Source organism: Anser cygnoides, chromosome 20 (assembly GCF_040182565.1).
Source record: "Anser cygnoides isolate HZ-2024a breed goose chromosome 20, Taihu_goose_T2T_genome, whole genome shotgun sequence".
In the NCBI taxonomy this organism is placed as follows: Eukaryota; Metazoa; Chordata; class Aves; order Anseriformes; family Anatidae; genus Anser; species Anser cygnoides.
Genome location: NC_089892.1, coordinates 6700493 through 6722921, shown reverse-complemented (window position 1 = coordinate 6722921; position 22429 = coordinate 6700493). Strand labels below are relative to the sequence as shown.

The following is a 22429-nucleotide window of genomic DNA, read 5'->3' as shown; positions in this document are numbered from 1 at the left end:
CACGCCGGGAGTTGTAGTGCGGGCGGTGCCGCAGCCGCCGGCCGCCATGGGCCCCGCCGCGGCGGCGCTGGCCCTGGCGCTGCTGGCGGCCGCCCCCCCCGGCGCCGCCGCCGCCTGGGACCTGCGGGCGCTGCGCTGCGGCTTCTCGGCGGACTGCGAGTGCGGCTTCGGGCCCGACCTCAGCGGTCAGAGGGGGCGGGGGGGGGGCGCCGGGGGGGGGGAACCGGGAGGGGGAGGCCGAGGGGGGCTCGGTGGGGACGGGGGGGGGCCCGGAGGGGGGAACGAGCGGGGACCGGGGGGTCCCGGGGGGGACGCGGGGCCGGGGGAGTTCGGGTCCCGGCCGGCCACGGGGCGGCTCTGCAGCCCGGGCTGGGTCTGGGACGCGGCACAGCTGCTTTTTCCCGGGCATGGATCGAGACAAGAGCCGTTAAAATCCGGATCTTCTAAATTTCTGGATTTCCCAGTTTTCTGGATCTTCTAAATCCCGGCTTGGACTTGCTTCAGGTCTGGAGTGCGACTTGGCCACCAATCTGGTGGGGCAGCCCCTGGTGAGGCAGCAGGTGATGAAGGGAGTGAAGGAGTTCCTGCAGAACCCCAGCCCCGCCAAGCCCCTGGTGATGTCCTTCCACGGCTCCACTGGGACAGGCAAAACCTACGTGAGCTCCATGCTCGTCCGCCACCTCTTCCAGGGCGGGCTCCGCAGCCCCTACGTTCACCACTTCTCTCCGATAGTGCACTTCCCCCACGCCGAGCACATAGAGCAGTACAAGGTAAGGGGCCGCCTCTCTGCACTGTACTGCTCGCTTCTTTCTTGGGCTTTGGTTACGTCCTCGTGATGCTCAGTACTCACTCAGGCTGTTTCGTGGCAAGCAGTAGCGATAAACCTACTGATGAACCTACCGAAGGATCCACCAGGAGCTGGGATATACTCTGGCAGTCAGTTGTCACTTTCATTTTCCCAACAGCAGGCCTTGCTGTGATTGCGTTCTTATTCTTTAAATATTTGCACAGCCCTTTGAACACACAAAAGTGCCTCACTTTAGTGCCTTCCACCTAAAGCTCTCCCCTTGCTTTCCAAACAGCTGAATAGCTGAGAAAACCCGCGTACTGCTACACTTCGTAATTCCTCCTCACACAGCAAGCAGCTCCTGAACAGCAGCTTAACCTTAAAGAAATCAAAATGTGAAGGTTTCCTAATGAAACCTCAGCAGAGCGGGGAAACCAACGCACCCGAACATTTCCTTTCTGGCTGTTTGGAGAAGTTATTTGTTCTTTTTTGTCCTCAGAAGAAATATGCTCAGTAAGGTAAAAGCTCGTACTGGGTAAAATGCTTCAATTAAGAGCTACACATGCCTCCACGAGGCTTAGTGTTCGTGGGGGGCTGGCATCTGCACCAAGGGAACTTCAGCCATGGTGGAGAGAGACAGAGCTCTTCTCGTTCAGTGCAGGCACACGGTTTTTGCACCGGGGAAGGAGTTGGCAAAAAGCACGTCTCCCTTCTAGCGCTCAGTCGGGGGGAACTGCGTGGATACAGTGAAAGAGAACGTGGGGAACTGGAGGAGGCTGAACGCCCAGCTTTAGTTTGCTGCCTCCTTCACACTGCTGCTTTAACTCTGCAATAAAAGATCTACAATGGGCTAACAAAGCAGATACGTCGCTGTGCCAGCTCCAGAACAAAGGAGGCCTCCTCACTGCTGGCTGTTCCTGCTCTGAGGAGGTGGTGCTGTGCAGGGACAAGCAGCTTCCAGCACCCTCACCTCAGCCCTTGCTCTGGGGTAGCTCAGGCCTGCCTCGCTGCCCTCGGTATCTCGCCGCCTGACGGCTTCGTGGACGTTTTTCCTAGGAAAACCTGAAGCGCTGGATCCAGGGGAACTTGACGAGCTGCGGCCGGTCGGCCTTTCTCTTCGACGAGATGGACAAGATGCACCCGGGCCTGATTGATGTGATCATGCCGTTCCTGGGCCCCTCGTGGGTTGTGTACGGGACCAACTACCGCAAAGCGATCTTCATCTTCATAAGGTAAGAGAGGCGCCTCTGTGGCGCGTGGGACGTGGCGGGGCGCTCCAGCACCCTGCTCCTCATGTGGGCAGAGGTCGACGCCTGCCTCTGAGCCCGCTTTCACTTTGCTTTCCCTTCTCCCGGCATTGATCCTCTGCAAATACAGACAGACGTTATTTCCTTGAGAACAGGCAAAATTGGAGAGTCTGAAAAAGCTTTCCCGTCCCTGTCATTTGGGTGCCTTTACAGGAGTCGTTTTAGGGCAGGCAGTGGGCAAACCTGGATTGAACTCATGCAGGCTGGGGGCCGTCAGCTGCCTCCTCTGCCCTGCAGCACTGCTTTCCTGGATACCCGGTAAGTAAGCACCTCATTCTTGTGCAGCAACGCAGGAGGAGAGCAGATCAACGAAATGACGCTGGATCTCTGGCGGGCCCACAGGGACCGGGAGGAGATCAGCCTGCAGGACGCGGAGTCGGCCATCTCCAAAGCCGTGTTTGAAAACCCTCAGAGTGAGTCCCTGGAAGTGTTTTTGGCGGGGAGCAGAGCCCAGCAGAGGGAGCTAGGCCCATTCCACACGGCCACCGACGCTGCCTGGCACCTCCCAAGCAGACAGAAAGGGACGGGGATTTGGAGGGAAGGGAACTGCAATCCCCTCAAGGTGTCCTGGCAGAGGGAAGGAACAGCCCGGCTCCCCAAGCCAGCAGACCTGTTAACACGCTTAGCACATTTCTTTGGAGATGTGCGTTCACAGCCGAGGGATGGCAGTCAGCACAGCACGCTTACTGAGAAGTGCCAATCCCCGCTGCCTGCCTGGATCTCCTCGCTTTGAACTTGTCACAGGGAGCATTACTTAAGGCTGACCAGTTAAGCTAAATCCTACCATTCCTGGAGAAAAACAGATCTATTTTGGGCAGGAGGGTTTGACAACTGATCGGTTCCACTCCTTATACCAAACTAGAGCAGATCTGTCTGCAGCTGAGTATTTTGGCTTCACACCAAGCAGTTCTTTGAATTCCAAGGACCGCTGACACTCTGAAGGTAAAACCTTCTGTCTCCTCTTTTGCTTTTGCAGGTGGGTTCTGGAAATCGGGGATCATTAACGAACATCTCATTGATTTTGTCGTGCCCTTCCTCCCCCTGAAGCACCACCACGTAAAGCAGTGCGTCGTCAACGAACTTGTCCAGCAAGGCCTAGAAGTACGTCAGGGCATGGTCCAGGAGGTGGCTGACAGCATCCCCTACTTCCCAGAAGAAGAGAAAATATTTTCGTCGACAGGCTGCAAAACAGTGGCCTCTCGGATCAGTTTTTTCTTCTAGCCACCGACAGCGGCCTTGCTCAGCTCCACAGGGGACGAGTGTGGAGCTGTGGAGCTGCGGAGCCCAGGGCTGGCAGGATGAGGCCCAGGAGCTACGTGTCACCAGCCGGTAGCACAAGTGCTCTCCTGCTGAACTCCTCTCTCCAGCCCCAAGGATGCCACTGCAGGATGCAGCTGTGGGAGCAAGTGCAAGTGATGTGATTTAAAGCACTTTACGGAGTTATCCTATGCCAGGTGACGGTGGCTACAACCAGCCCTGTGCACCACCCAAGACACATCTGTGATGACAAGGGGAAGATGCCAAGAGGGACCGCAGCGTCAGGGAGGTTTCTCACCCTGCCAGCAGCACCAATCTGCAGCTCTCCCCTCTTCTGGCAGCTACTGATATCCAGTGCATCAAGATTCTGAGCCCCAAAAATATTTTTTTTAATACAGCATTTTAGCATTTTTTTTTAAACTGTCTTTTTAAGCATGGCAGTACCTCAGTTCCTTGGTACAATGTGACAACGCTGGTGTTGGCTCCTGCAACGCTGGCTGGTGAGCACCTGCAACATTGCAGCGAAGTTTTCTTCTCAAGGAATTTTTAGAGCCAACTTCTTTCCAGTTTCCTTTCACTGTGAATAGGTGCTGGTAGGGACCAGCTTCACCATCAAGAAGCACGGGGTCGTAATGAGGAAAATGTCACCGCCCAACCCGCCACGAGCCCAGCTCTTCCCCGTCTCCCCATCCATCTTTCCCCTGAGGTCCTGCAGCAAACCAGGAAAACAAAAACAAAACACCAGACCTCTGCATTGTTTTACCAGCTACAAAAAAAAGTTCGTGCCTACCTCCAGGGGAGACCGTGGTGCTACGAATGGTTTTAAAAATCCCTTTTATTCAGTGTTGATTTCTACAGCAGACTGAGGAGTTGGTGCTATAAGCTGCTGAGCCTCTTTTACAGCCTTCTGCTGGTCAGACCTCGCAAACTTTGGCTGGGCCAGCTCTGCTGAGCTTCTTGGGGGCGCCACTTACGTGGGAACCTGAGGACAAGCGAAGGAAGATCAGTACTCCGTGCTGTCAGGCATGGGGTGCGTGGCACTGCTGGCCTTTGCCCTGTGTTAATCTCTGTGCAGTTACTGGAGCCCAGGTCAGAGGAACCAGAACCATTCAGTCTCTGGGAACAAACTGCCTGAGGGGTGGCTGAACAGGGACATTTTGGTGCTCCCCTTGGGCCCTATGCTGAAACGAGCTGCAAGGGCTTGGGACCATTCCAGCCTGCCTCCAGAGCCAGAGCTTGTGGGACAGCGACTGCAGACACCACCCAGATGTGGCCTGGGAGCTGGCCCACGGACAGACTCAAACATCCTGCTGCTTTCAAAAACGTTAGGCATTTCTAATTTTAAAATAAATCTTTTATGAAATAAATAGTTGGGGAATAGTCATTTACTTGGGTTCCTAATTGCAGCTATCGCGGAAGGACTTGGAAGACTTGCAGTCGCACGGGCACAGCTGCCTGATGCAATAGCACGTCAGGGATTTAGTGGCACAGAGCTGATGGTCTCTAATTAGGTAACTGGAAACAAGACAGTGGCCTTTCCCAGGGGAGAAGGTGAAATGGCAGTGGCTGGCCCAGACAATCTCTGCAGAGGAGCCGGCAGAGGTACAGGAAAGCCACAGGGTCCGTGCCACAGCTACAGCCAGCCCTTTTCCCTTGTGCAGAGCACACCTCTGCGTACGAGGCCGCATTCCCAGGACTCGTGCCAGAGCAGGGGGCAGACGGCACGCAGCACCTCGCTCCCCGGGGGGGGGGGGTCACTGCAGGACCTGCTGGGTGGCCGTGCAAGCACACAGCCAAGGCGAGGTGCTGGGTGGGTGCTGTGGGGCCTAAACCTGTGGCCCGGTTTGCAGGCTGGGTAAAGGCTGACCCCCTGTGCCCTGGCAGCACACACAACTTGTCACCGCACCGGCACCGTGAGTAATTGGGCAGTTAGCTCGGAAGGCAGCTGGCATGCGCCCCTGTGCTCCCGAGCAAACAAAAGTGCCACACTCAGGGGCTGAGCAAGCCCCACTTAGAGGGGCAGTGCCAGCAGGCTGACACCTGAGACAAAACTGCAAGTGCTCACCTAGTACTGTCACACCAGGCATCATCGGCCGAAATTGTGGGTTCTGGAGGGCTCTGAAGTGTTTTCGCCAAGGTTTCTTGGGCGAGGTGTCCGGTGTCACTCCTCAGGATAGCCTGGACAGTCTGTCTTGGAAAGAGGTGGTGTGTGAGGGAAAGGATCTGCAGCAGGAAGACAAAACCTGGATGTCCTCCCAACATACCAGCACATGCAGAAAAACTTTCCCCTGCAGCCAAGCACCTGCCTGGTGCCACCAGCGAAGGACCTGGCAGCCTCACTGGGACCTGCCCTGACAGGGAGCCTGTTTTTTTTTTTTTTTTCATAAAGAAGCCCCAGATCTATTGAACCGTGCTGCTGCCCCATTAAGTGCCACACTTTGCAACAGCAGTGTGGGGGCACGCTCCTCATATCGCAGCCAGCTGCAAGAGGGCTTCTGCCTTGTATTAGGTTCAAAGAAACGGGGAAAAAAATGAACAGGAGGAAAAAGACCTGCCCAACAGCTCTAACACAAACCTGCTGTAAAAGCCAGGCTACAACCACTGCTGCTTGGCTCGGACCTGTACCCCAGCAGGACCCTTGGCCCCCAACCCGTGTTTCTTGGTGCCAGCTGCTGGCCCTGATGCAGAACAGAAACACCAGGCTTGCCCCAAAGCACCCAACCGCTAGGCACAGGCACTGCAGCGGAGGCAACACACCGGTAACTAACCGCCTGTTCCCCGGGCAGGGCAGGGGGCAGCAGCAGCGGGGCTGTACCTCGCTGTCCGTGGGGTCCAGCCGCAGGCTCCGCACGGCGTCCTCCCTCGCGCTCTGCACCCTCCGCAGGCACAGGCGGGCCTGGGCCCGGTGCAGGTAGTGCAGCGGTGCCTGGGGGTCGTGCTCGATGGCAGCGGAGAAGCGAGCCTCCGCCTGCTGGTACCGCCTGCGAGGGGACAGGAGCTCACACAGGGCTCGCTGCGGGCCCTCGGGCAGCCGCACCGCCCTCCTGCTCACCTCGCCACCGCGTCCCGACGACCCAGCTCATGCAGCGCCGCCGCAACACGTCGCTGCACACCGAGGTTCCCTGGGCTCAGCTCCAGCGCCTGCTGGTAATCCGCTAGCGCGTGGGCCAGCTCCCCCAGGCGAAGGAAGCAGTCTGCAACGAAGCCGTGCCGGCGTCTCAGCAACCGAGAGCGGCTAGGGGCTGGCTGCTGCCCTGGGCCTTTGCCTGGAGCTCTCCGTGCCGGTGGGAAATACACGCCTCGTGTTCAGCCCACCCCGGGTTTCAGCATCGTTAGCCAAAAGCTCTGCACTGCGACCACCAGGAGATGCAGCCCAGTATGGGAGAGCACAGCAGTTCCCAGCCATGCCCCAGAATAGATCTCGTGGGGATGGAGCAGCAGAGCCAGTGGTAAATCTTCTTTCTCCCCACTGCTGAAACAGTAAAGGCACCCCTGAGGGGCACAGAGCTCTTGTCTGGGAACTGGGATCAGGGTCAAAGGAGAACCCAGGAGCCCTATCACCAGCTTCAGCCAGCAGTCCCTAACACAGAACCCAAGAGCAGGGCCTTCCCCTGCAGACATTCACTGTGTGGGTGCAAACTGCTGCTGTTTGACACCCCAGCCCTATCCCTGAGCCCCCGGTCTTGCCCTGGGGACCCTGCTTTGACCCCCAGCCCAGCCACTTGCCTCCTCTGTTGACATAGAGTCCCTCCTCCGTCCTCTCATCTCGCAGAGCCTGACCAAGGAGCATCACAGCCTCATCAAGCCGGCCCAGGGTGTAGCAGTGCACGGCACGGTCATTGTAGGTGAGCACCAGCTGCCGCTGAGCCTCCTGAGCCTCCGGGCCCTCGTCGGCACACAGCTGCCTCGCCTTGGCCAAGTCCTTGCAGGCTGCACTGAAGTCCTTCAGCCGTCGGAGGAGGGCCCCCCTGTGACACAGGGACACAGAAATGAAGACTCAGACACCAGCAGGGCCAACTGGCCGCAGTAACATGTCCGCTACCTGAGGGTGAAGAATTCGGCAGCCAAGGGGTTGGTCTCGATGGCAAAGCTGATCTTGAGCAGGGCCCCACACAGGTCCCCGCACAGAGCCTTCGACACTGCCTCGGCCTTGGCCTCCAGGCCTCGCCTCCGCAGCCTCTGCTGCAGTGCCTGGGCGGCTCCGTGCTGCGGCTCCAGCTGCAGCGCCCGCTGGATGTCCTGGTGACACAGGGCCAGCTGCCAGGGAGGTCGGGTTCCCTCAGGACCTGGAGCTTCCACCTGCATCCCCCACCTCCAGGAGGAGCAGCCAGGATCCCTCGGGGACCGGAGCGGCCGTACCTGCCCGAAGCGCTCGTAGAAGGAGGCACGCAGCGCGTACAAATCAGGGTTCCTCGCATCCTCTGCCAGGTCTCTGTTAAGCATCCGGAGGCACTCTGGGAACTTGTTGAGGGCAGCGAGGCACAAGATGCTGCAAGAGGAGAGGGGCACAGCTGGCGGGGAGCCCACGGCAGGACCAGCCCAGCTGAACAGCCTCATGCTGCTTCACCTCCTCCTGCGAAACACCCTGCGGTGAGGCTGCAGCTCAGCTGCTCGTGTAAAGGCCTCCAGGGCCTCGCTGTAGAGCTCCTGGTCAAGCAGACATTGTCCCTGCAGGGAAACCCTATCAGCGTGGCCGCAGGCCAGGGCTGCAGACAGGGAGAATGGAGTGGTAGCTCACCTGCAGGTCAAGGACGAGGGCTAAGCGAGCCAGGCAGTGCTGCTCCCGCGCAGGTCCCAACGCAAGCACCTTCCTGAAGTTCAGAGTGGCCGACTGGAAGTCGCAAAGCTGGAGGAAAGCCTCAGCCCGCTGCTCGTACAGCTCTGCCTGCACCACAGACACCCTCAGCCCTTGCTGCCCATGACCCAGCCCTACTTAAGCTACCCAGGCTCAGCCTGGCAAGAGGCTAATGCCACGGTAAGTGCATCCTGAAACCAGATGCCAGCGTTACAGCCACCCTTAACAACGCTGCCTCCCATTCCCAGCTCCCAGCCTGGCGTGTCCCCAGCCCCCTGGGACCCATTACCCGCTGCGGATCCAGGCTGATGGCTTTCGTGTAGCAGATGATGGCTTCCTCCCACTGGCCGCAGGATGAGAACTCCATCCCTTTCTGCCAGCTGCGGAGAGGAAAAGAGCCATGAGCCAGGCCCAGGCTCTCGCTGCCAAACGTGGAGATTGTGGAGCCCGTCAGGGTCTGAAGGAAGCTCGGCTCCAAAGGCAGAGCCGAGACACACACAGGGCTGGAGGATGGCTCGGGGGATATTGAGGACCGTGTACCCTGCATGCTCTTGCTCACACAGACTGCTGCTAAAGGCAGTTAGAGCAGGTAACGGGGGCACCAGGTGTGACCACGGTCGGACGCAGAGCAGCCCCCAGCACTTACTGCTCCCGCATCCTGCCCTGCACAACCGCGGCGAAGGGCCCCGCTTCCCTGGGGCGCTCGACGCCGCGCAGGCACCGGCTGGGCCCGAAGATCCTCCGCAGGGCCCTCTCCCAGCCGGCCTCCAGCTGCTCCCCGGGCACTGCCGTTGCAAACAGCTCCCCGGCATCCATCTCCGCGCCCCCCTGCAGCAGCACACAGCTCCCTGCAGCCCCCCTCTGCCACACTGCCCCTCCTGAGCCCCCCCACCACAGCCAGCATCCTGGGGGGGCACCCCAGAGATGGCCAAAGCTGGGAGGAAGGAGGGAGAAGGGAGAGGGAAGGCTCCCCCCGTGCCCCCACGGGAGCGGAGGAGGCAGCAGGGAGGAGCCCGGCCCGGCCCCGCGATGCCGCCCCCCGGGCCCGCCCCGCCGCCCGCAACCACGATGGCGGCGGTGCCCGGGAGCAAGATGGCGGCCCCCGCGCCCCCCACCCCAACAAGATGGCGCCGGGGAGGTGCCCTCTGAGGGCCCGGCTGGCCTCGGGGCACGTCCCTGCGGAGCGGGGCTAGGACACCTGCCCGTGGCCCGGTGCTTGCAGCATAACGGGGGGGTTTTGTCCTTTTAACCCCACGGGGACACGACGGGGTCTAGCCCTGTGTTAGTGCTCTGCAGTGGGAGTGGGTCCTGGTCAAGGGGACAGGTGCTGTCCCCTCCTCAGTGCAGGGCTCATCGTCCCCAGCTCCCATTCCCCCCTCTCTTCCTGACAAGTCTCTGCTCCCCTCTCTCTCCCCCTTTTCTCCTTCACCCTCTTCCCTCCGCTTCCCCAAGGCAGACACCGTTTTGGCACGGCGGTGGACATGGAAACAATCAGCTCTTGCGGCCCCGCCAGGCTTGGCAGGAGCCCGGGGTCCTGGCGCAGCCCAGCAAAAACCTCTTCCAGCCTCGTGTTTCTTGGAGCTGGGCCCGACACACCCGGGGAAGGCGTGGGGGCCGCTCCTCGCTGCCCAGCGTTGTCCTCTCGCCCTTCAGCTGCCTGGCGGGGATCAGCGCTGAATCTCCATGTCTGCCAGGCACCCTGGTACCCGAGTGCCGTTGGAGTCCATCCCCACGATAGCAGTCCCGGTGCCACAGGGGGTGGCCCGTGAAGGTGGCAGCAGCTTGTCCCAACAGCACAGGTGGCTGCAGCTGTAGGGGTTTCTTGTTGGAGGCCCTTAGGGAGGCTCTGGGGGGAGACTGGGTGCACCCGGAGGTCTGCAGGGCCATATTGGAGAGCAGGGCAGGGACAGGGATGATAAGGACAACATACAGAAGGGGTCCGAGCAGGGACACGCTGAACAGGAGGAAGGCAGGAGACCCTTTCTAGCTGTTTGGCCAGCCAGCCCTTCTAACACCACCAGCACGCCGGCACCTTCTGCCTTGTCATGACTGCAGGGTGGCCAGGCAGGGGCTGGGCCCTCCTGGGTCCCTCCCTGAGGTCCCTGCTGGCGTCTCTAGCCTCACTCAGCACTTCCCTGTTCCTCATTGTCCAAACATCGCATTCCTGTCATCACCTGTGTGTTCCCTGCTTCGTGGATGCGCAGATGCACTGCGGGAAGGGTGTCCCAGCACCGTGTGTCATGGAAAGCCAGAGCTGCCTGGAATTTCCTAGCTCACCAGCTCATGAGGTCTGCTCCCACTGAACTGGAGCAAGTAGAGGGGAGGTTGTGTGGCTGTCATAGTTTCTGAGTTAGGTTGTTTTGTGCCAAAACACTGGAGTTTTTGAAAGCTGGAGGAACTCTGGCTCCTCCTGGCCACCCCCGTCACAGGTCTCTTGCCAGAGCGGGCAGCCTAGGGAATGGCTTCTCCCCACCACCACCACCACCCCCCCAGCATCCCAAAGGCCCTGGGCTCTCCTTGGCACGTCCTGCCTGGTCTACAAACCCTGAGAGCATGGTGGCTCCTTGCCCGTGCCCCAGCGGGCACTGGAACACGTCCCAGGACCCTTGCTGTGCCACGTGTACCGCAGCACTGCTGCTGCTTCCTTCATCTGCTCCAGCTGGCACCAGACCTTCACCTTCTCCATCTGCAGCTCCCAGCCAAGAGCTCCTCAAGCTGCATGGTGTGCATCGAGGTTACCTGCAGCCAAGGGACAGGCAATGTGTCAAAGGTGGCCCCAGCCTCCCATCAGCTCTCCATCCTGCCACAGCACCCGTGCACGTACTGTCTGGGACCCTGTGCCTGCAGACTGCACTTGGCCATGTCCTGCTCCCTGTTCTCCAGCAGATCCACTGGGATCTTCAGGTCCTCTGTGACCTCCTGGAGCTGGTTGTTCTCCTGCAGGAGGTCCCTGGTGTAGCTCTTCACCCTGCCCTGAATCACGCTCTCCTGGATCATTATTTTGGTGGCCTCAGACATCCTGCTGTGGGGCTCACTTGCCAAGGATTCCCCCCACCTCCCCATCACCTCCATCAGGCTGTGGGGGAAGGACACAGCCCCCTACCCTGTGGGTGCAGGCAGCAACCCACCACCCCAGGGCTGGCCCCAGCAGCTGCTTCAGGGCCAAAAGGGGCACCCAAGTCCCAGGCACTGGAGAAAGCAGCAGCAGCTCTGGGGGCCTGGCAGGGAGCTCATGTCTCCCCCAGCTCACCTGGACTATAGTTAGTTGAAGCATTTTCAAGATACTTGCTCCTCCACCTCAGTTTTCAACCAAACATTGCCCTGCAGAGCATTTACCCATTCCAGGGAGCTGAGGTTTCGCACCAAACAAGCTCAGGCTCCTGAAAAGCAAACACCCTCCTCCAAATCTGGCCACAAACTTGACAAATGCCAGAGCCCAGCAGGACTCAGCTGCACATGCTGGTGCTCAAGCTGGTGTCAGGTCTTCAGTCCAAAGGCCAAAACCTCGTTTGTGCTGATGCTCTCAGTGAAATCATTTTCATCGGCGGTACTTGGGGAGAGCAGAGCTCCGCAGGAATGGGTCCTCCTGGCTGCCTCCCACCGCCAGCCCCAGGGGGAGAGCGATGCATGGGGCCACCCAGCATTGCTGACCGGTACCTGCCGAGGGTCAGAGCACACCAACGGCTGCCATGGAGGGATGGGGCTCTCCCACTGCAGCTCTGGTTTGCTAGAAGGGGCTTTTCCCCATGCCCCTGCCCCACAGAAGCATCCCGATCAGCACACCGCACTGGTACAAACTGTGTCCTACATCAGGTCCAGCCCTCACCCCAGGCCTGGTCCTGCCCAAGGGGCACACACATTTGACAGCTCCATTCCCTCTCTCTCACCCCACTTTCCCCCCTGCTTCCCCTTTAGAGCTTTTGTTTCCAAAGCAATCACCCCAAAGCACAGGCAGGGAAGGCTCCGGGATGTGATGCGGGGCAGTGCTACCCAGCACAGCCAGCACCTGGACACGTCAGCTCCAAACAGTCTGGTTTAATCCTTCCTGGGCTTCAGCCCAGACGCGGCACAGGTGAGGGACGGGCCCGGTGGGTGGCAGGAGGCCTTCCCGTTTCCTCCTGCACCTGCAAATCCACATGAGATGTCCAAAAAAACAGAAGGAGTTTGCACCATTCGGAACAGTGCTGGCAAACCAGGAAAATATGTCCCCAGCAGCTCCTCTGCCCAGCTGGGCACCAGCTCTCCGAGAGCCCTGGGAATAAATCCCACCTTGGGGCACCAGTGATGCTCCCCACGGAGTCATGACGCCTGATCCCTTGGGGGAAAGGCAGGGAGCATCCCTGCTAGCGGTCCAGGCAGGAGCAAGCCGTGAGCATCCTGATGCTTTCATGCCGGCCAGGCAGGAGGTCTGGCTGCCCCCGGGGAGGCTCCGCTGCCAGCACCAGCAACCTCAGAGCTCATCGCGGGCGGAGGAACGCAGGTAGCCCCCGCCGCCGCCCCGCGGGTCCCTCAGGGTCTTCTGCGAACCCGTCCAGCCCGTCTGCTTGGAGTCATCGTCCCAGATGGTGGAGGTCTCCGTGTCGCTCAGCCAGTTGCTGTCCCCGGCGTAGTGGGTGGGATAAACCAGGAGGGGGTGAGCCGAGAACACCAGCAGGTCCCGCGGGGCGAAGTGCCGCTTGTAGTCCTCGCTGGGGAGAGCGGGAGGAGAGGCTCTCATACAGAGCGGTGGAGAGAGCAGGGCTGGAAAAACCGTGCTGGGGAAGCCGCCGCGTGGGGAGGGACAGCGGGTAGCAGGGACGGGCACGGACACTGCGTCCTCAGAGAGGTCTGGGTGAGAGGGGGGCTCCTCGCAGCTCCCCGTCCACATCCACCGCACTGTCCACCTTTCACCCCCGCATCCCTCCACTTTGATGTCCTGCTCTCCACTTTTCCCACCCCTTCTCCCCAGGGACACCCCCGATGCTCCCCCTGACCCCCAGCTGCCTCCCCCCCCTTCCAGCCACAGCCCCACCGCTGCCCCCAGCCCGGGATGCGGGGCAGGGAGGTGCCCCCGACGGGGCCGAGACCCCTGTGCGGGGCCAGCACCGTGCCCCAGCTCCGTCCCCGCCGCCGCCCCCCCGCGCTGGCAGAGGGCCATTTTCCAGCGGCCGGCGGCCAGGCGGCGGCTGGGGGGGGAATGAGCTCATGCTGCAGATGTTTTCCTCCAGCATGAGCAACGCCGGGGGGAGGACGGGGGGGGGACGGTGACGACGGAGAAGAAAGACATGTTCCCGCGGCGGCACGGCCCCCCGGTCCCCCCCGGCACCCCCCTTGCTCCTTACTTGGGGTGCTTGTCGTACATGATGGGCAGGAACTCGTCCACCGGCAGCATTTTGGAGAGGGGCTCGGCGGCCAGCAGCTTCTGCGCCCCGCGGCGGGAGATGGCGTAGGCCAGTGTCCAGTACGAGTACCCGGCCACCACCAGGTTTCGGACACCCTCCACGGGCGCCTCGTCCTCCGCGTTCACCTGCTTCCTCCCCAGGTAGCTGCAGGGCGAGCGGTCAGAGCCAGCCCTGTGTGTCCCCCCCCCCCCCAGCACCCCCCGGCACCTACATGAGGTCCCAGTCCTGCTGCGCCCCCTCCAGCTCCTCCATCAGGCGCCGCAGCCGTGCCGGGAAGGAGGCCTCGAAGCGCACGTCGTCCTCGAAGACCACCGAGCGCTCCAGCCCCCGGGACACGATCTGCAGGGAGGGCACAGCGCTGCAAACCCGCCCCAGCACCACACTGGGACATACTGGGCCGTACTGGGCCCACTCACCCTGCAGGAGAAACCCTCTCCCCTGTGACTCCGGAGAGCCGGTGCTGCACACAGGGTCCCCGCCCCGTGCTGGTGCCCCCCCGGCCCCGTACCTCCTTCCAGATGCTGTAATGGCTGAGGAAGCAGCCGACTTCACCCTTGGTCAGCGTGCGGCCAGAGAAGGGGTCGTAGTACTCCGGGAGCATGTCCACGCCCAGCACCTTGATGTCGCTGCTGTTGAGGGTGCTGCAAGGCGAGGGGTCGCATTACCGAGGTGTCCCCCCCCATGCAGCCCCCTCCCCAGGGTGACACCGGGGGGCTGGCAGAGGTGGCCCCGCACGGTCACCTCCCGTCCACGGCGTCCACCACCCGCGCGGCGATCTCCAGCTCTCGCAGGGACGCCAGCATCCGCTGGCGCCGGTCCGGCCGCCGCACCAGGTTGATGAGGAAGATCTGGGGAGGAAGAGAAGAGCCCCATCGGGGCGGGGGGGACATCACTGTGGGGACAGCTTACCCAGCCACTGCAGGACAGGGGACGTGGGGCTCGGCTGAACACTGTGGTGGCGGTGGGGAGCAGCATGTGGTGAAGGAGGGATGGAGGGGAGGCACGGGGGGGCCTGCCGGGCACTTACCTCGTCAAAACCCATTTTGGTGAGAGGCTTGGGGGGGACAGAAATGTGCATGGAGCGCTGCATGGGGGGGCCATCCACTGCCAAGAGATGGGAAATCCTTTTGATGGAGCCCGGACCCCTCTGGCAGGGACCCAGGGCCAACTGCCCCACCATGGGGACAGCACCAGGACCCCTCACCCTGAGCCAGGTGCAGGGGCCACCCTCGGGACCCCCCCCCCCCACAGCGCTCACCCATGGCCTCCAGCGTGAGATGCACAAAGTTGACCCGCTCGTCCTCCAGTGTCTGGTGGGCCTTCACCGGGACGTTGATGTAGCCGAAACGCTGCTGGTTGCACACGTGGACCTCGGCGCCTGCGGGACCAGGGAGGGTGAACACCACAGAGCCCGGCCCCCGGCCCCCCCTCACCCTCCCCAATCCCTCACCGGCCTCCTGGCAGGAGTAGGCGAAGACGATGATATCGTCGAAGGCCCAGGTGTAGTTGGGGTGAGGCGGGTAGAAGGCCAGCCGCGACGTCTCCTCCTTCCGCAGGTCGATCAGGAAGGTGGCGTACACCATGGGCACGGCGAAGCAGCCCCGGCGCTGCCGGTTCTTGGTGGGGAAGTAGTCGGCCGTCCGGCGGTAGTAGCCCTGCGGCACAGCGCGGTGACGGCGACGGGGCGCAGGGCGCGCAGCGGGGCAGCCCCCCGGGGGTTTTGGGGGCGTACCTGGGGCGTTATCCCGCACCAGAAGTTGGAGTAGAAGGTCTGCGAGTCCAGCATGGGGGCCACCACCGACTTGTTCTGCGCGATGAGGAACTTGAGGGTCTGGTTGTTGGTCAGGATGCTGTCCGTGTCCACGAACTACGGGGCACAGCGCAGGGCCTGGAGGCGCGGGGACGCCCGCTCGGCCACGACTCCCACACCCCGTCGGCGGGGTGCCCCCCGCGCTCCTCCTGCCCTACCAGGATGTAATGCGCCCCCTGCTCCCGCGCGTAGCTCAGAGCCTCCTGCTTGAGCCTCATGACGTTTTCGTAGCGTTTGTCGCTCCAGTGCTTGGGGCCGAGCTCGTCGGGGTAGGCGCTGTGCGGGGGGAGGAAGGCGGGGGTTAACGGCGCCGGCTGGGAACGCACAAACTCGGTGCAGGCTCCGCGTGCCGGCCGGCTGAGTCAGCCCACGGCTGCTCCTGGCAGCCGCCCCGGGTCTGCGGCAGGAGCCCCGTGGGGACGGCGGGGCCGTGGAGCCCCACAAGCACGGGACAGGGCTGTGCCGCCGCTCGGAGCTGCCCCGAACCCGGCCGGGGAGGACGACGGAGCACCCTCCGCACAGGGCTCTGCCAGCACCCCGCATCCAAGGGAGGTGGAAGGAAATGGGGGAGGTTCAAGTCCCGGGGAGAGGCTGCAGGGTCTCTCGCAGCCTGGCCCCGTGCCTCCCAGCCTCACCTGGGCCCCTCCTCCTCCTTCCACACCACCGAGTGATAATCCTTGCCCGCCGCCGCCAGCCACTCACGCAGCATCGCCGTCGTGTTGTCCGAGTTGTGGTCCGTCGCGCACCTGGAGGGGGGGACGTCAGCCCCGCGGGGAAAAAACCCTCCCTGCACTATAAATACTGCCAGCCATAAATACTGCCAGCCCCGCGAGGCTGGGGCAGCGAAGGAGGGGAGCGGGGCTCGCTCGGAGAGGCACCGTGTAATTTGAAGGAACCAAAGCTGCGCTTGCAGGAGGAAGGCAAACGGGTAATTTCTTCCCTGACGCTGCCCCGCCAGCACGGGCTGTCCCGCGGCTCTCGCTTGCCCTCAGACCCCGCTCTTGCAGCCCGACACCAGCTTTGCCTTTCCTGGCCCCGTGGCATCGGCTCCTTCCCCTCTGCACCCCGCTGCGCCCCACGGCTCCGGCAGCACGCCCTCCCCAAAGCTTGCCCCTCGCCACGCACAGACCCCGTCCCCACAACGATACCCGGAGGGAACCCGCTGGGATGGGGCTGAGCCCCGCATCGCACCGGTGCCACCCCCATGCTCCTCGCCCCCCTGCAGAGACCCCGAGCTGCTCCCCAGGCCCTGGCACCGCAGGGACCCCGGGGACATGGGGGGAAGGCAGGGCCTGGCCCCCGCACGGCTCCGGCAGTGCCTGCCAGAGACATCGGGTCCAGGGAGGCTCCAGGGGGTGGCAGAGCGAAGGCGAGAGCCCCCCAGCTCCCCCCCAGCACAGCCTTCCCCCCCCATAACCCCTCCCTGGCCAGCCCCTGCCTCGTCGCCCATAAAAGCAGCTGGGGGAAAGTTTCCAGCGAGCTTGGGCAAGCGGCGGCTGCGACAGAGCAGGGAAGGGAAGGGACGGGACAGGACAGGGGGCTCCTCTCCCACCCCACAGGCACGGTAAAAGGGGTTTGGGGGGGGGTTGTGTATGGGGTGGGGGGGTCAGGGACAGGCTCAGTGGGGAGGGGGAGGCAGCGTCTGTCCCTGCTGATGTGGAGCGTCCCACCCAAGCCCAGGGTGCCCCTCCCTCGGCAGCCCCACGGCTCCGGGAGGGGGGCAGTGGGGGTCTCTGCCCCTTGCTGCGGGCTGTGCCCCCCCCCCCCCCAGCCCCTGCCTGCTGGGTCCCCCAGCCGGGGCAGAGCCCCCCGCACAGCCCCAGCCCCTCTGGTTACCGCCGGGGTCCCTGCTGCCTGCCTCAAACTGGGGGGGGTCACTCCCCAGGTTCCCATCCCCAAATCTCTGCCCCCCAGGGGCTCCCACTCCTCCAGGATCCCGTTACCCTGTCCCTTATCCCCCCCACGGCTCCCATTCTCCCCACTCACCCCCCATTCCCCCTGCACCCCATTCCCCCCCCTGCACCCCCACATCCCCCGGAGCCCCCCAATCCCCTAGAGCCCCCCCATTCCCCCTTTACTCCCCCAGACCCCCCCCTTCCCACCCACCTCCCCCTCCCCGGAGACCCCCCCGCACCCATCACCCCCCCTTTCCCCCAAACCCCCCGCTCCCCCCAAACCCCCCCCTTTCCCCCCAGACCCCAAACTCCCCGGGGGGGGGTCCCGGCGCCCCCCCCCTCACCACAGCGCGATGCTCCCCGCGGGGAAATCCAGGCGCTCCAGGGCGCCCAGGCAGTGCGGCAGCGAGTGCTGCGCGTTGCGGGCCAGCAGGGCGAGCACCACCCGGGGGGGCGAGGGGTCCGGGGGGGGCCCGGTGCCGGTGCCGGTCCCGGTGGAGGTGCCGGTGGCCAGGAGCAGGAGCAGGGCTCGCAGCAGCCCCATGGCGGAGCGGCGGCAGCGGGCGGGGAAGGGGCGGGCTCCGCGCCCGGGCTGGGACCCGCCGAGCTCCGCGCACCCCCCGCCCCCGGCCCGGCCCCTGCACGGACCCCCCCCCCTCCCCCCCCCCGCCCCGGAGCAGGAGGAGGAGGAGGAGGAGGAGGAAGGAGGCTACAGGGCCAAGGGGGCGGCCAGGAGCTCTCCGCCACCCGGGGGGGGGGGGGTTCGTTATCTATCGTGGTTAAATAAAAGCCGGCATCAAAAAGCCCCCGCCCCCCCCCCAAAGCCCCCCGGTGGGGTGAGAGCCAGACACGGGATGGCAGCCCCCAGGAGGTGCCCCCCATGCCCCGTTACACCCCCCCCCCCTGTGCCCCTTCACAGCCCCCCTGTGCCCCTTCGCACCCCCTGTGCCCCTTCGCACCCCCCCCCCGTGCCCCCCCCCCCTCGGGTCCCGCTGCAGTGGGCAGGGGGCGAGGGGCTGGTGGCCGCAGGGGGTCCGTGGCTAGTGGCTAGTGGGGCTCGGCCACCCCTTGCCCATGCGTGGCCGGGGTGTTTGGTCCCACCGAGCCCCCCCAGGCCTCGCCCTGGGGCCTTTGCAACGTGTCCGAGCTGCTGGACTTTGGGACGTTTGGCCAAAAATTCCCTATAACCAACCTCCGGCCCCATAAATACCGCCCGGTACCCGCAGCGAGCGCGGCCGGGGGGAGGCCGTGCCCCGGGGGGAAAGCAGCCACCCCAGCGGTGCTGGGCACCCCTCGGCACGGTGCCCCCAGTGCTCCCAGTGCCCCCAGTGCCGGGAGGGGGCCGGGGGCGCGTTGCCAAACCTGCAGGCCCACCCCGCAGCCCCGCCGGGCCTCCGCTCCCTGCTCCTCCGTCCCGCTCGGCTCCTGGCACCTCCGAAACGCGGCCGGGAGGGCGAAGCTGTCCCACGGCACCTGGAACAAGGACAGGGGAGAAAATGAGCCGGGGAGGCACTGGGGGCACCCCACAACGGGCGGCGGGGGAGCAAACCCGCCTTTACACCCCAGCTCAGGCAAGCATTTTGGGGACGGGGTCGCTCACGGAGCCCCCCGGGCGCTTTGCAGCGACGCGGGGGGGCTGCGGGACCCCAAATGCCCGCCGCACAGCGGGGTGCTCCCCGCAGCGGGGTCCCGGGCAGGATGAGGCCCCGGCAGCCGCCGGCACCCGGCTCCAGCCCGCGGCCGCTGCTGCCACCTCCCGGCCCCGCGGGGAGGCACCGGGACAGCCCCGGCCTGGGGGGGGGCCGCGGGGACCGGGGGAGGGTTGGGGGGGGGGGGGGGGGGGACGGGGGGCCGAGCCCGCAGCCTGAGGCCCCGCAGCCCTGAACGCCTGCGGCCCCGCACCGCTGCTGTCCTGCAGCCTCTCGCCCCTACAGCCCTGCGTCCTTGGGGCCCTGCAGCCTCACGCGCCTGCATCCTGACATCCCTGCACCCCCTTACTCCTGCACCCCTTTGCTCCTGCACCCCCTTACTCCTGCACCCCTGGATCCATTTATTCCTGCATCCCTCTACTCCTGCATCCCTACGTGCCTCCATCCCTACACGCCTTTACTCCTGCGCCCTTCCACCCCTACGTCCTTCCACCCCCACATCCCTGTACCCCTTTACTCCTGCACCCCTACCCCCACATCCCTGGATCCCTGTATTCCTGCATCCCTCCACCCCCACATCCCTACACCCTACATCCCTTTACTCCTGCACCCCCCAGGGGTCGCAGACAGCCCTGCCCTGCCCTCAGCATCCTGCAGGGACAGACGGATCGCAGCTCCAGCAGCAAACAGGCTGTGGGGAGCCCTGGTTCCCTGAAAGGCCGGGTGCTGGCAGCGGTTAACCCACAAAATACCCCGTGTGCTCGGCCCCTGCTGTCCCCTCGGCGAGCAGAGGAAGGGGGTGCTGGTGCTGCGCCCTGACCTGGGGAAACTGAGGCACGGAGCGGTGCAGCAAGGAGCACCCGGCTAGCAGAGATGGGACGGGACTGGCACAGGAGCAGCACACCCTGCATCGCTTGGGGTCACTGCTGTTCGTGCACCTTAAACGACATCACCCTCAGAGCCCCGAGGGGCTGATGACACCTTACAGTTTGTGCTAAGCAGTGAAAAAGAAAAAAAAATAAAAAAGAAAAGAAAGCCGTGAAGGAGCATGGGGAGAAGGGGGAAGCGGAGGCTACCTGCCGTTGTGCCTGCAGGCTGCTCAGGGTGCCAGCCCACCCGGCTCGCTGCGTCTCAGCACCTCCATCAGGGGTGGCACAGGGGGGCGGCAGGTCCCCAGGGGGCCCTGTGCACCAGTGGCAGTACCTGCAACACAGAGCCAACATCAGGCCTGAAAGCATCCTGCCCCAAAAAGCCCCTTCCCCTCATGCCTGGTCATTATTAAAGTCCCGATTTTACCCAGTTAGGCCTGTAAGATCTCTTTTAGTGTTCTTTTTTCCCACTCCCCCAGCCGGGCTGATTCGGTGCAGCTGGGTCCTGCAACCAGAGCGGGACCGGGGCCAGCCCAGCGCCTCCTCCACCTGCCCAAATCCCCCACCTGGCTGCCGATCAAGCCCTGTACCCCCTTGCCCCAGCGCTGGACCCCCAGACCCTGGACTCCCCCTGCTCCAGCTGCTGCCGGTGCTGGGCCCCAGGACCCCCCAGGATGGGTGCTGAGCCCCCTCACCTCCTTCCTGCGCAATGAAGTTTCTGTCAGTGTGTTTTCTTTCTTTTCTTTTTTTTTTTTCACAGGGAAAAGTTGCTTTTGGACCCAGGGCTGAGGTTTTTGGCCATCTCCAGCCTCCTGTCTCCACCCCTTCCTTGACATTTTCGACGTTTTTCAGTAAAGCCTTTGAGAAGTTCCAGGTTCCTCAAACGTCACGTTCTCCTGGTTTAAAAGGCTCGGATTTGGTTGCAGGAAATTAATAAATATCTATATATATCCAGAAATAATGCATGTCTGTGTGGCCAGGGGGGTAGTAGAAGTCCCCCAGCCTCCAACAATCCCTTTAAAAACTTATTTCTTAGGAAGAACTCCCCCTGTGGCCCCGCTCCGCAGTGTCCCCGGGTGCCCCGGCCACCAGCGCAGCCTCGGGGCCCCCTCCCTCGCCGTGCCACTGCCCGAGTGACTCCATCCCCTAAAAACCCACTGCCCTGGCCCGCTCAGCCCTGCAGCCCCAGCTAGGGAAACTGAGGCAGGGATCGGGCCCGGCTCCCCTTGCCCCATGCCCGCCCGCCCCGCAGCACCGCGGTGCTGTGCCAGCTCTTCTCGCCGCCCTCCAGCTGCTCGCTGCATCAGGAGGCTGGGGCTGGCCCCGCAGCCGGGCTCCGCTCCCAGCTCTCTGCTAAACCCATCGCCGGGAGCCGCTCGGATTTCCTCCCCACCAGGCCGCTCCCCCGGAGCAGGCAAAAATACCACAAACAAGCCCAGCGCCTCAAAATCCTCCCGTGTCCCTCCTGGAAAAACCCCGGGGGATTTGGGGCCACCCAAGGAATGCCCCGTGAGAGGAGAGGGAGGCTGCTCCGGCCACCTGGGGCAGCATCCCCGTGCTGGATGGAGGATCCGGGGGGATTTTTACTGGGGATGGGGCAGAAAATCACCGCTGAGCCCCTGGATGCCACCCCTTGCCGGCTGGGAGGTGCTGGGGGTGCTTTTGGGGGCTGCAAGCAGTGGGGAGGGGAAGCCTCGCCCAGGGCCCCGTCGCCCCTTGCTGGGCTCAGGGATGCTCTGCTCCATGGGCACGGCCGTGCTGCAGCCTCCCAGCAACCAGGCTCCATCCCCATGGGTGGCACAGGGTGCTCAGCCCCAAAACAGCACCGCTCAGGCTGGCCCCTATCAGCGGTGCCAGGCCAGCATCCTCCCGAAGGGGACCCAGCGGGGGCACTGGGACACCTCTGAGCAAGGGGGGACTGAGGCTGGGAGCTGGGAGGATGCCACCAGCGCATCTCCTGGTTCCCAGCCCCGACCCCAGGCTGTCCCGGCCCCACTGGGCAGGATGCGGCCGTGCCAGCACCCCGGGGCACCCCGGCAGGGCGCGCTGCTCCGTCCCCTGCTGCGCCCTCTCGGAGGGACATTGGGGTGCCCCGGCTGGCACCGACGGGACGGGTCCCCCCACGACGCGCTGACCCGTGCGCTGCCGTCCCCTCCGTCCCCTCCGTCCCCTCCCTCCTCTCCCACCCACCAGGACTTTGGGTCGGGCCCCGTCCCAGCCCGGGCAGCTGTGACCGAAAACAAAGCTGTCCCCGCACAATGCCCTTCTGTCCGTTCCCAGATGCTGACCGCTGGGGTGGACAGCGGCCGGGCTGGAGGCATTGAAGGGCCGTGCCAGGCCCCTGCTGGCAGGGGACAATGTTGGCAGTGATGGAGAGTAGGTATTTCAAAAGGTTTTGTTTTCGGCTGACCCGCGGAGCCAGCGTGACCCCGCAGCCCCCCACCCACCCGTGCTCCTCCGTCCCAATAGAAACCGGCCACATTCCTGACCTCGGGGGGGAAAAGTTTAAAAACTCCTAGCGAGGAGACAATACCGGTGTCATGGCATTGATTTAGGAGGGACTCTTTCCATCACAAAGGCGAGACAAAGGCGCTCGGCGCTGGGAAAGGGGCTTCAGCTCCCGGCTCAGGAGCGGGGCCGCGGCATTGTGCCTGGGGAGCCGGCCTCGCCGCGGGGCGG

The 22429-nt window shown here is 63.6% G+C and overlaps 3 protein-coding genes across 16 annotated transcripts; 1 reads left to right on the top strand and 2 right to left on the bottom strand.

The window, feature by feature from the left end:
• Positions 1–6: 6 nt before the first annotated feature.
• Positions 7–4718, top strand: TOR2A (torsin family 2 member A). The gene is made up of 5 exons (XM_066981033.1): positions 7–185; positions 505–770; positions 1844–2019; positions 2380–2507; positions 3071–4718. The coding sequence occupies exons 1-5, from the start codon at positions 47–49 to the stop codon at positions 3313–3315; spliced, it is 954 nt and encodes a 317-aa protein (XP_066837134.1). The 5' UTR covers positions 7–46; the 3' UTR covers positions 3316–4718.
• Positions 4018–12211, bottom strand: TTC16 (tetratricopeptide repeat domain 16). 13 transcript variants are annotated; one of them, XM_066981028.1, is made up of 12 exons: positions 10971–12011; positions 10824–10885; positions 8436–8526; positions 8090–8236; positions 7919–8019; positions 7711–7840; positions 7394–7608; positions 7078–7319; positions 6404–6545; positions 6167–6332; positions 5417–5574; positions 4018–4333 (listed from the first exon to the last, which is right to left on the bottom strand). In XM_066981028.1, exons 2-12 carry the CDS (start codon positions 10874–10876, stop codon positions 4249–4251), a joined length of 1530 nt encoding a protein of 509 aa, XP_066837129.1. In that variant the 5' UTR covers positions 10877–10885; positions 10971–12011; the 3' UTR covers positions 4018–4248. The 13 variants fall into 13 exon arrangements, 12 of the variants coding, with proteins under 12 accessions (XP_066837129.1, XP_066837125.1, XP_047911823.2 ...); XM_066981024.1 differs by adding an exon at positions 12086–12211 and having other exon boundaries at positions 8090–8232; positions 8436–11803; XM_048055866.2 differs by having other exon boundaries at positions 8793–12011.
• On the bottom strand, positions 12167–17820 carry CERCAM (cerebral endothelial cell adhesion molecule). 2 transcript variants are annotated; one of them, XM_066981031.1, is made up of 12 exons: positions 17577–17820; positions 15973–16083; positions 15496–15613; positions 15260–15394; positions 14978–15182; positions 14786–14905; positions 14555–14631; positions 14269–14375; positions 14036–14168; positions 13739–13866; positions 13468–13671; positions 12167–12834 (listed from the first exon to the last, which is right to left on the bottom strand). In XM_066981031.1, the coding sequence occupies exons 1-12, from the start codon at positions 17774–17776 to the stop codon at positions 12597–12599; spliced, it is 1776 nt and encodes a 591-aa protein (XP_066837132.1). In that variant the 5' UTR covers positions 17777–17820; the 3' UTR covers positions 12167–12596. The 2 variants fall into 2 exon arrangements, with proteins under 2 accessions (XP_066837132.1, XP_066837133.1); XM_066981032.1 differs by lacking the exon at positions 12167–12834 and adding an exon at positions 12949–12973.
• Between the last annotated feature and the right edge of the window lie 4609 nt (positions 17821–22429).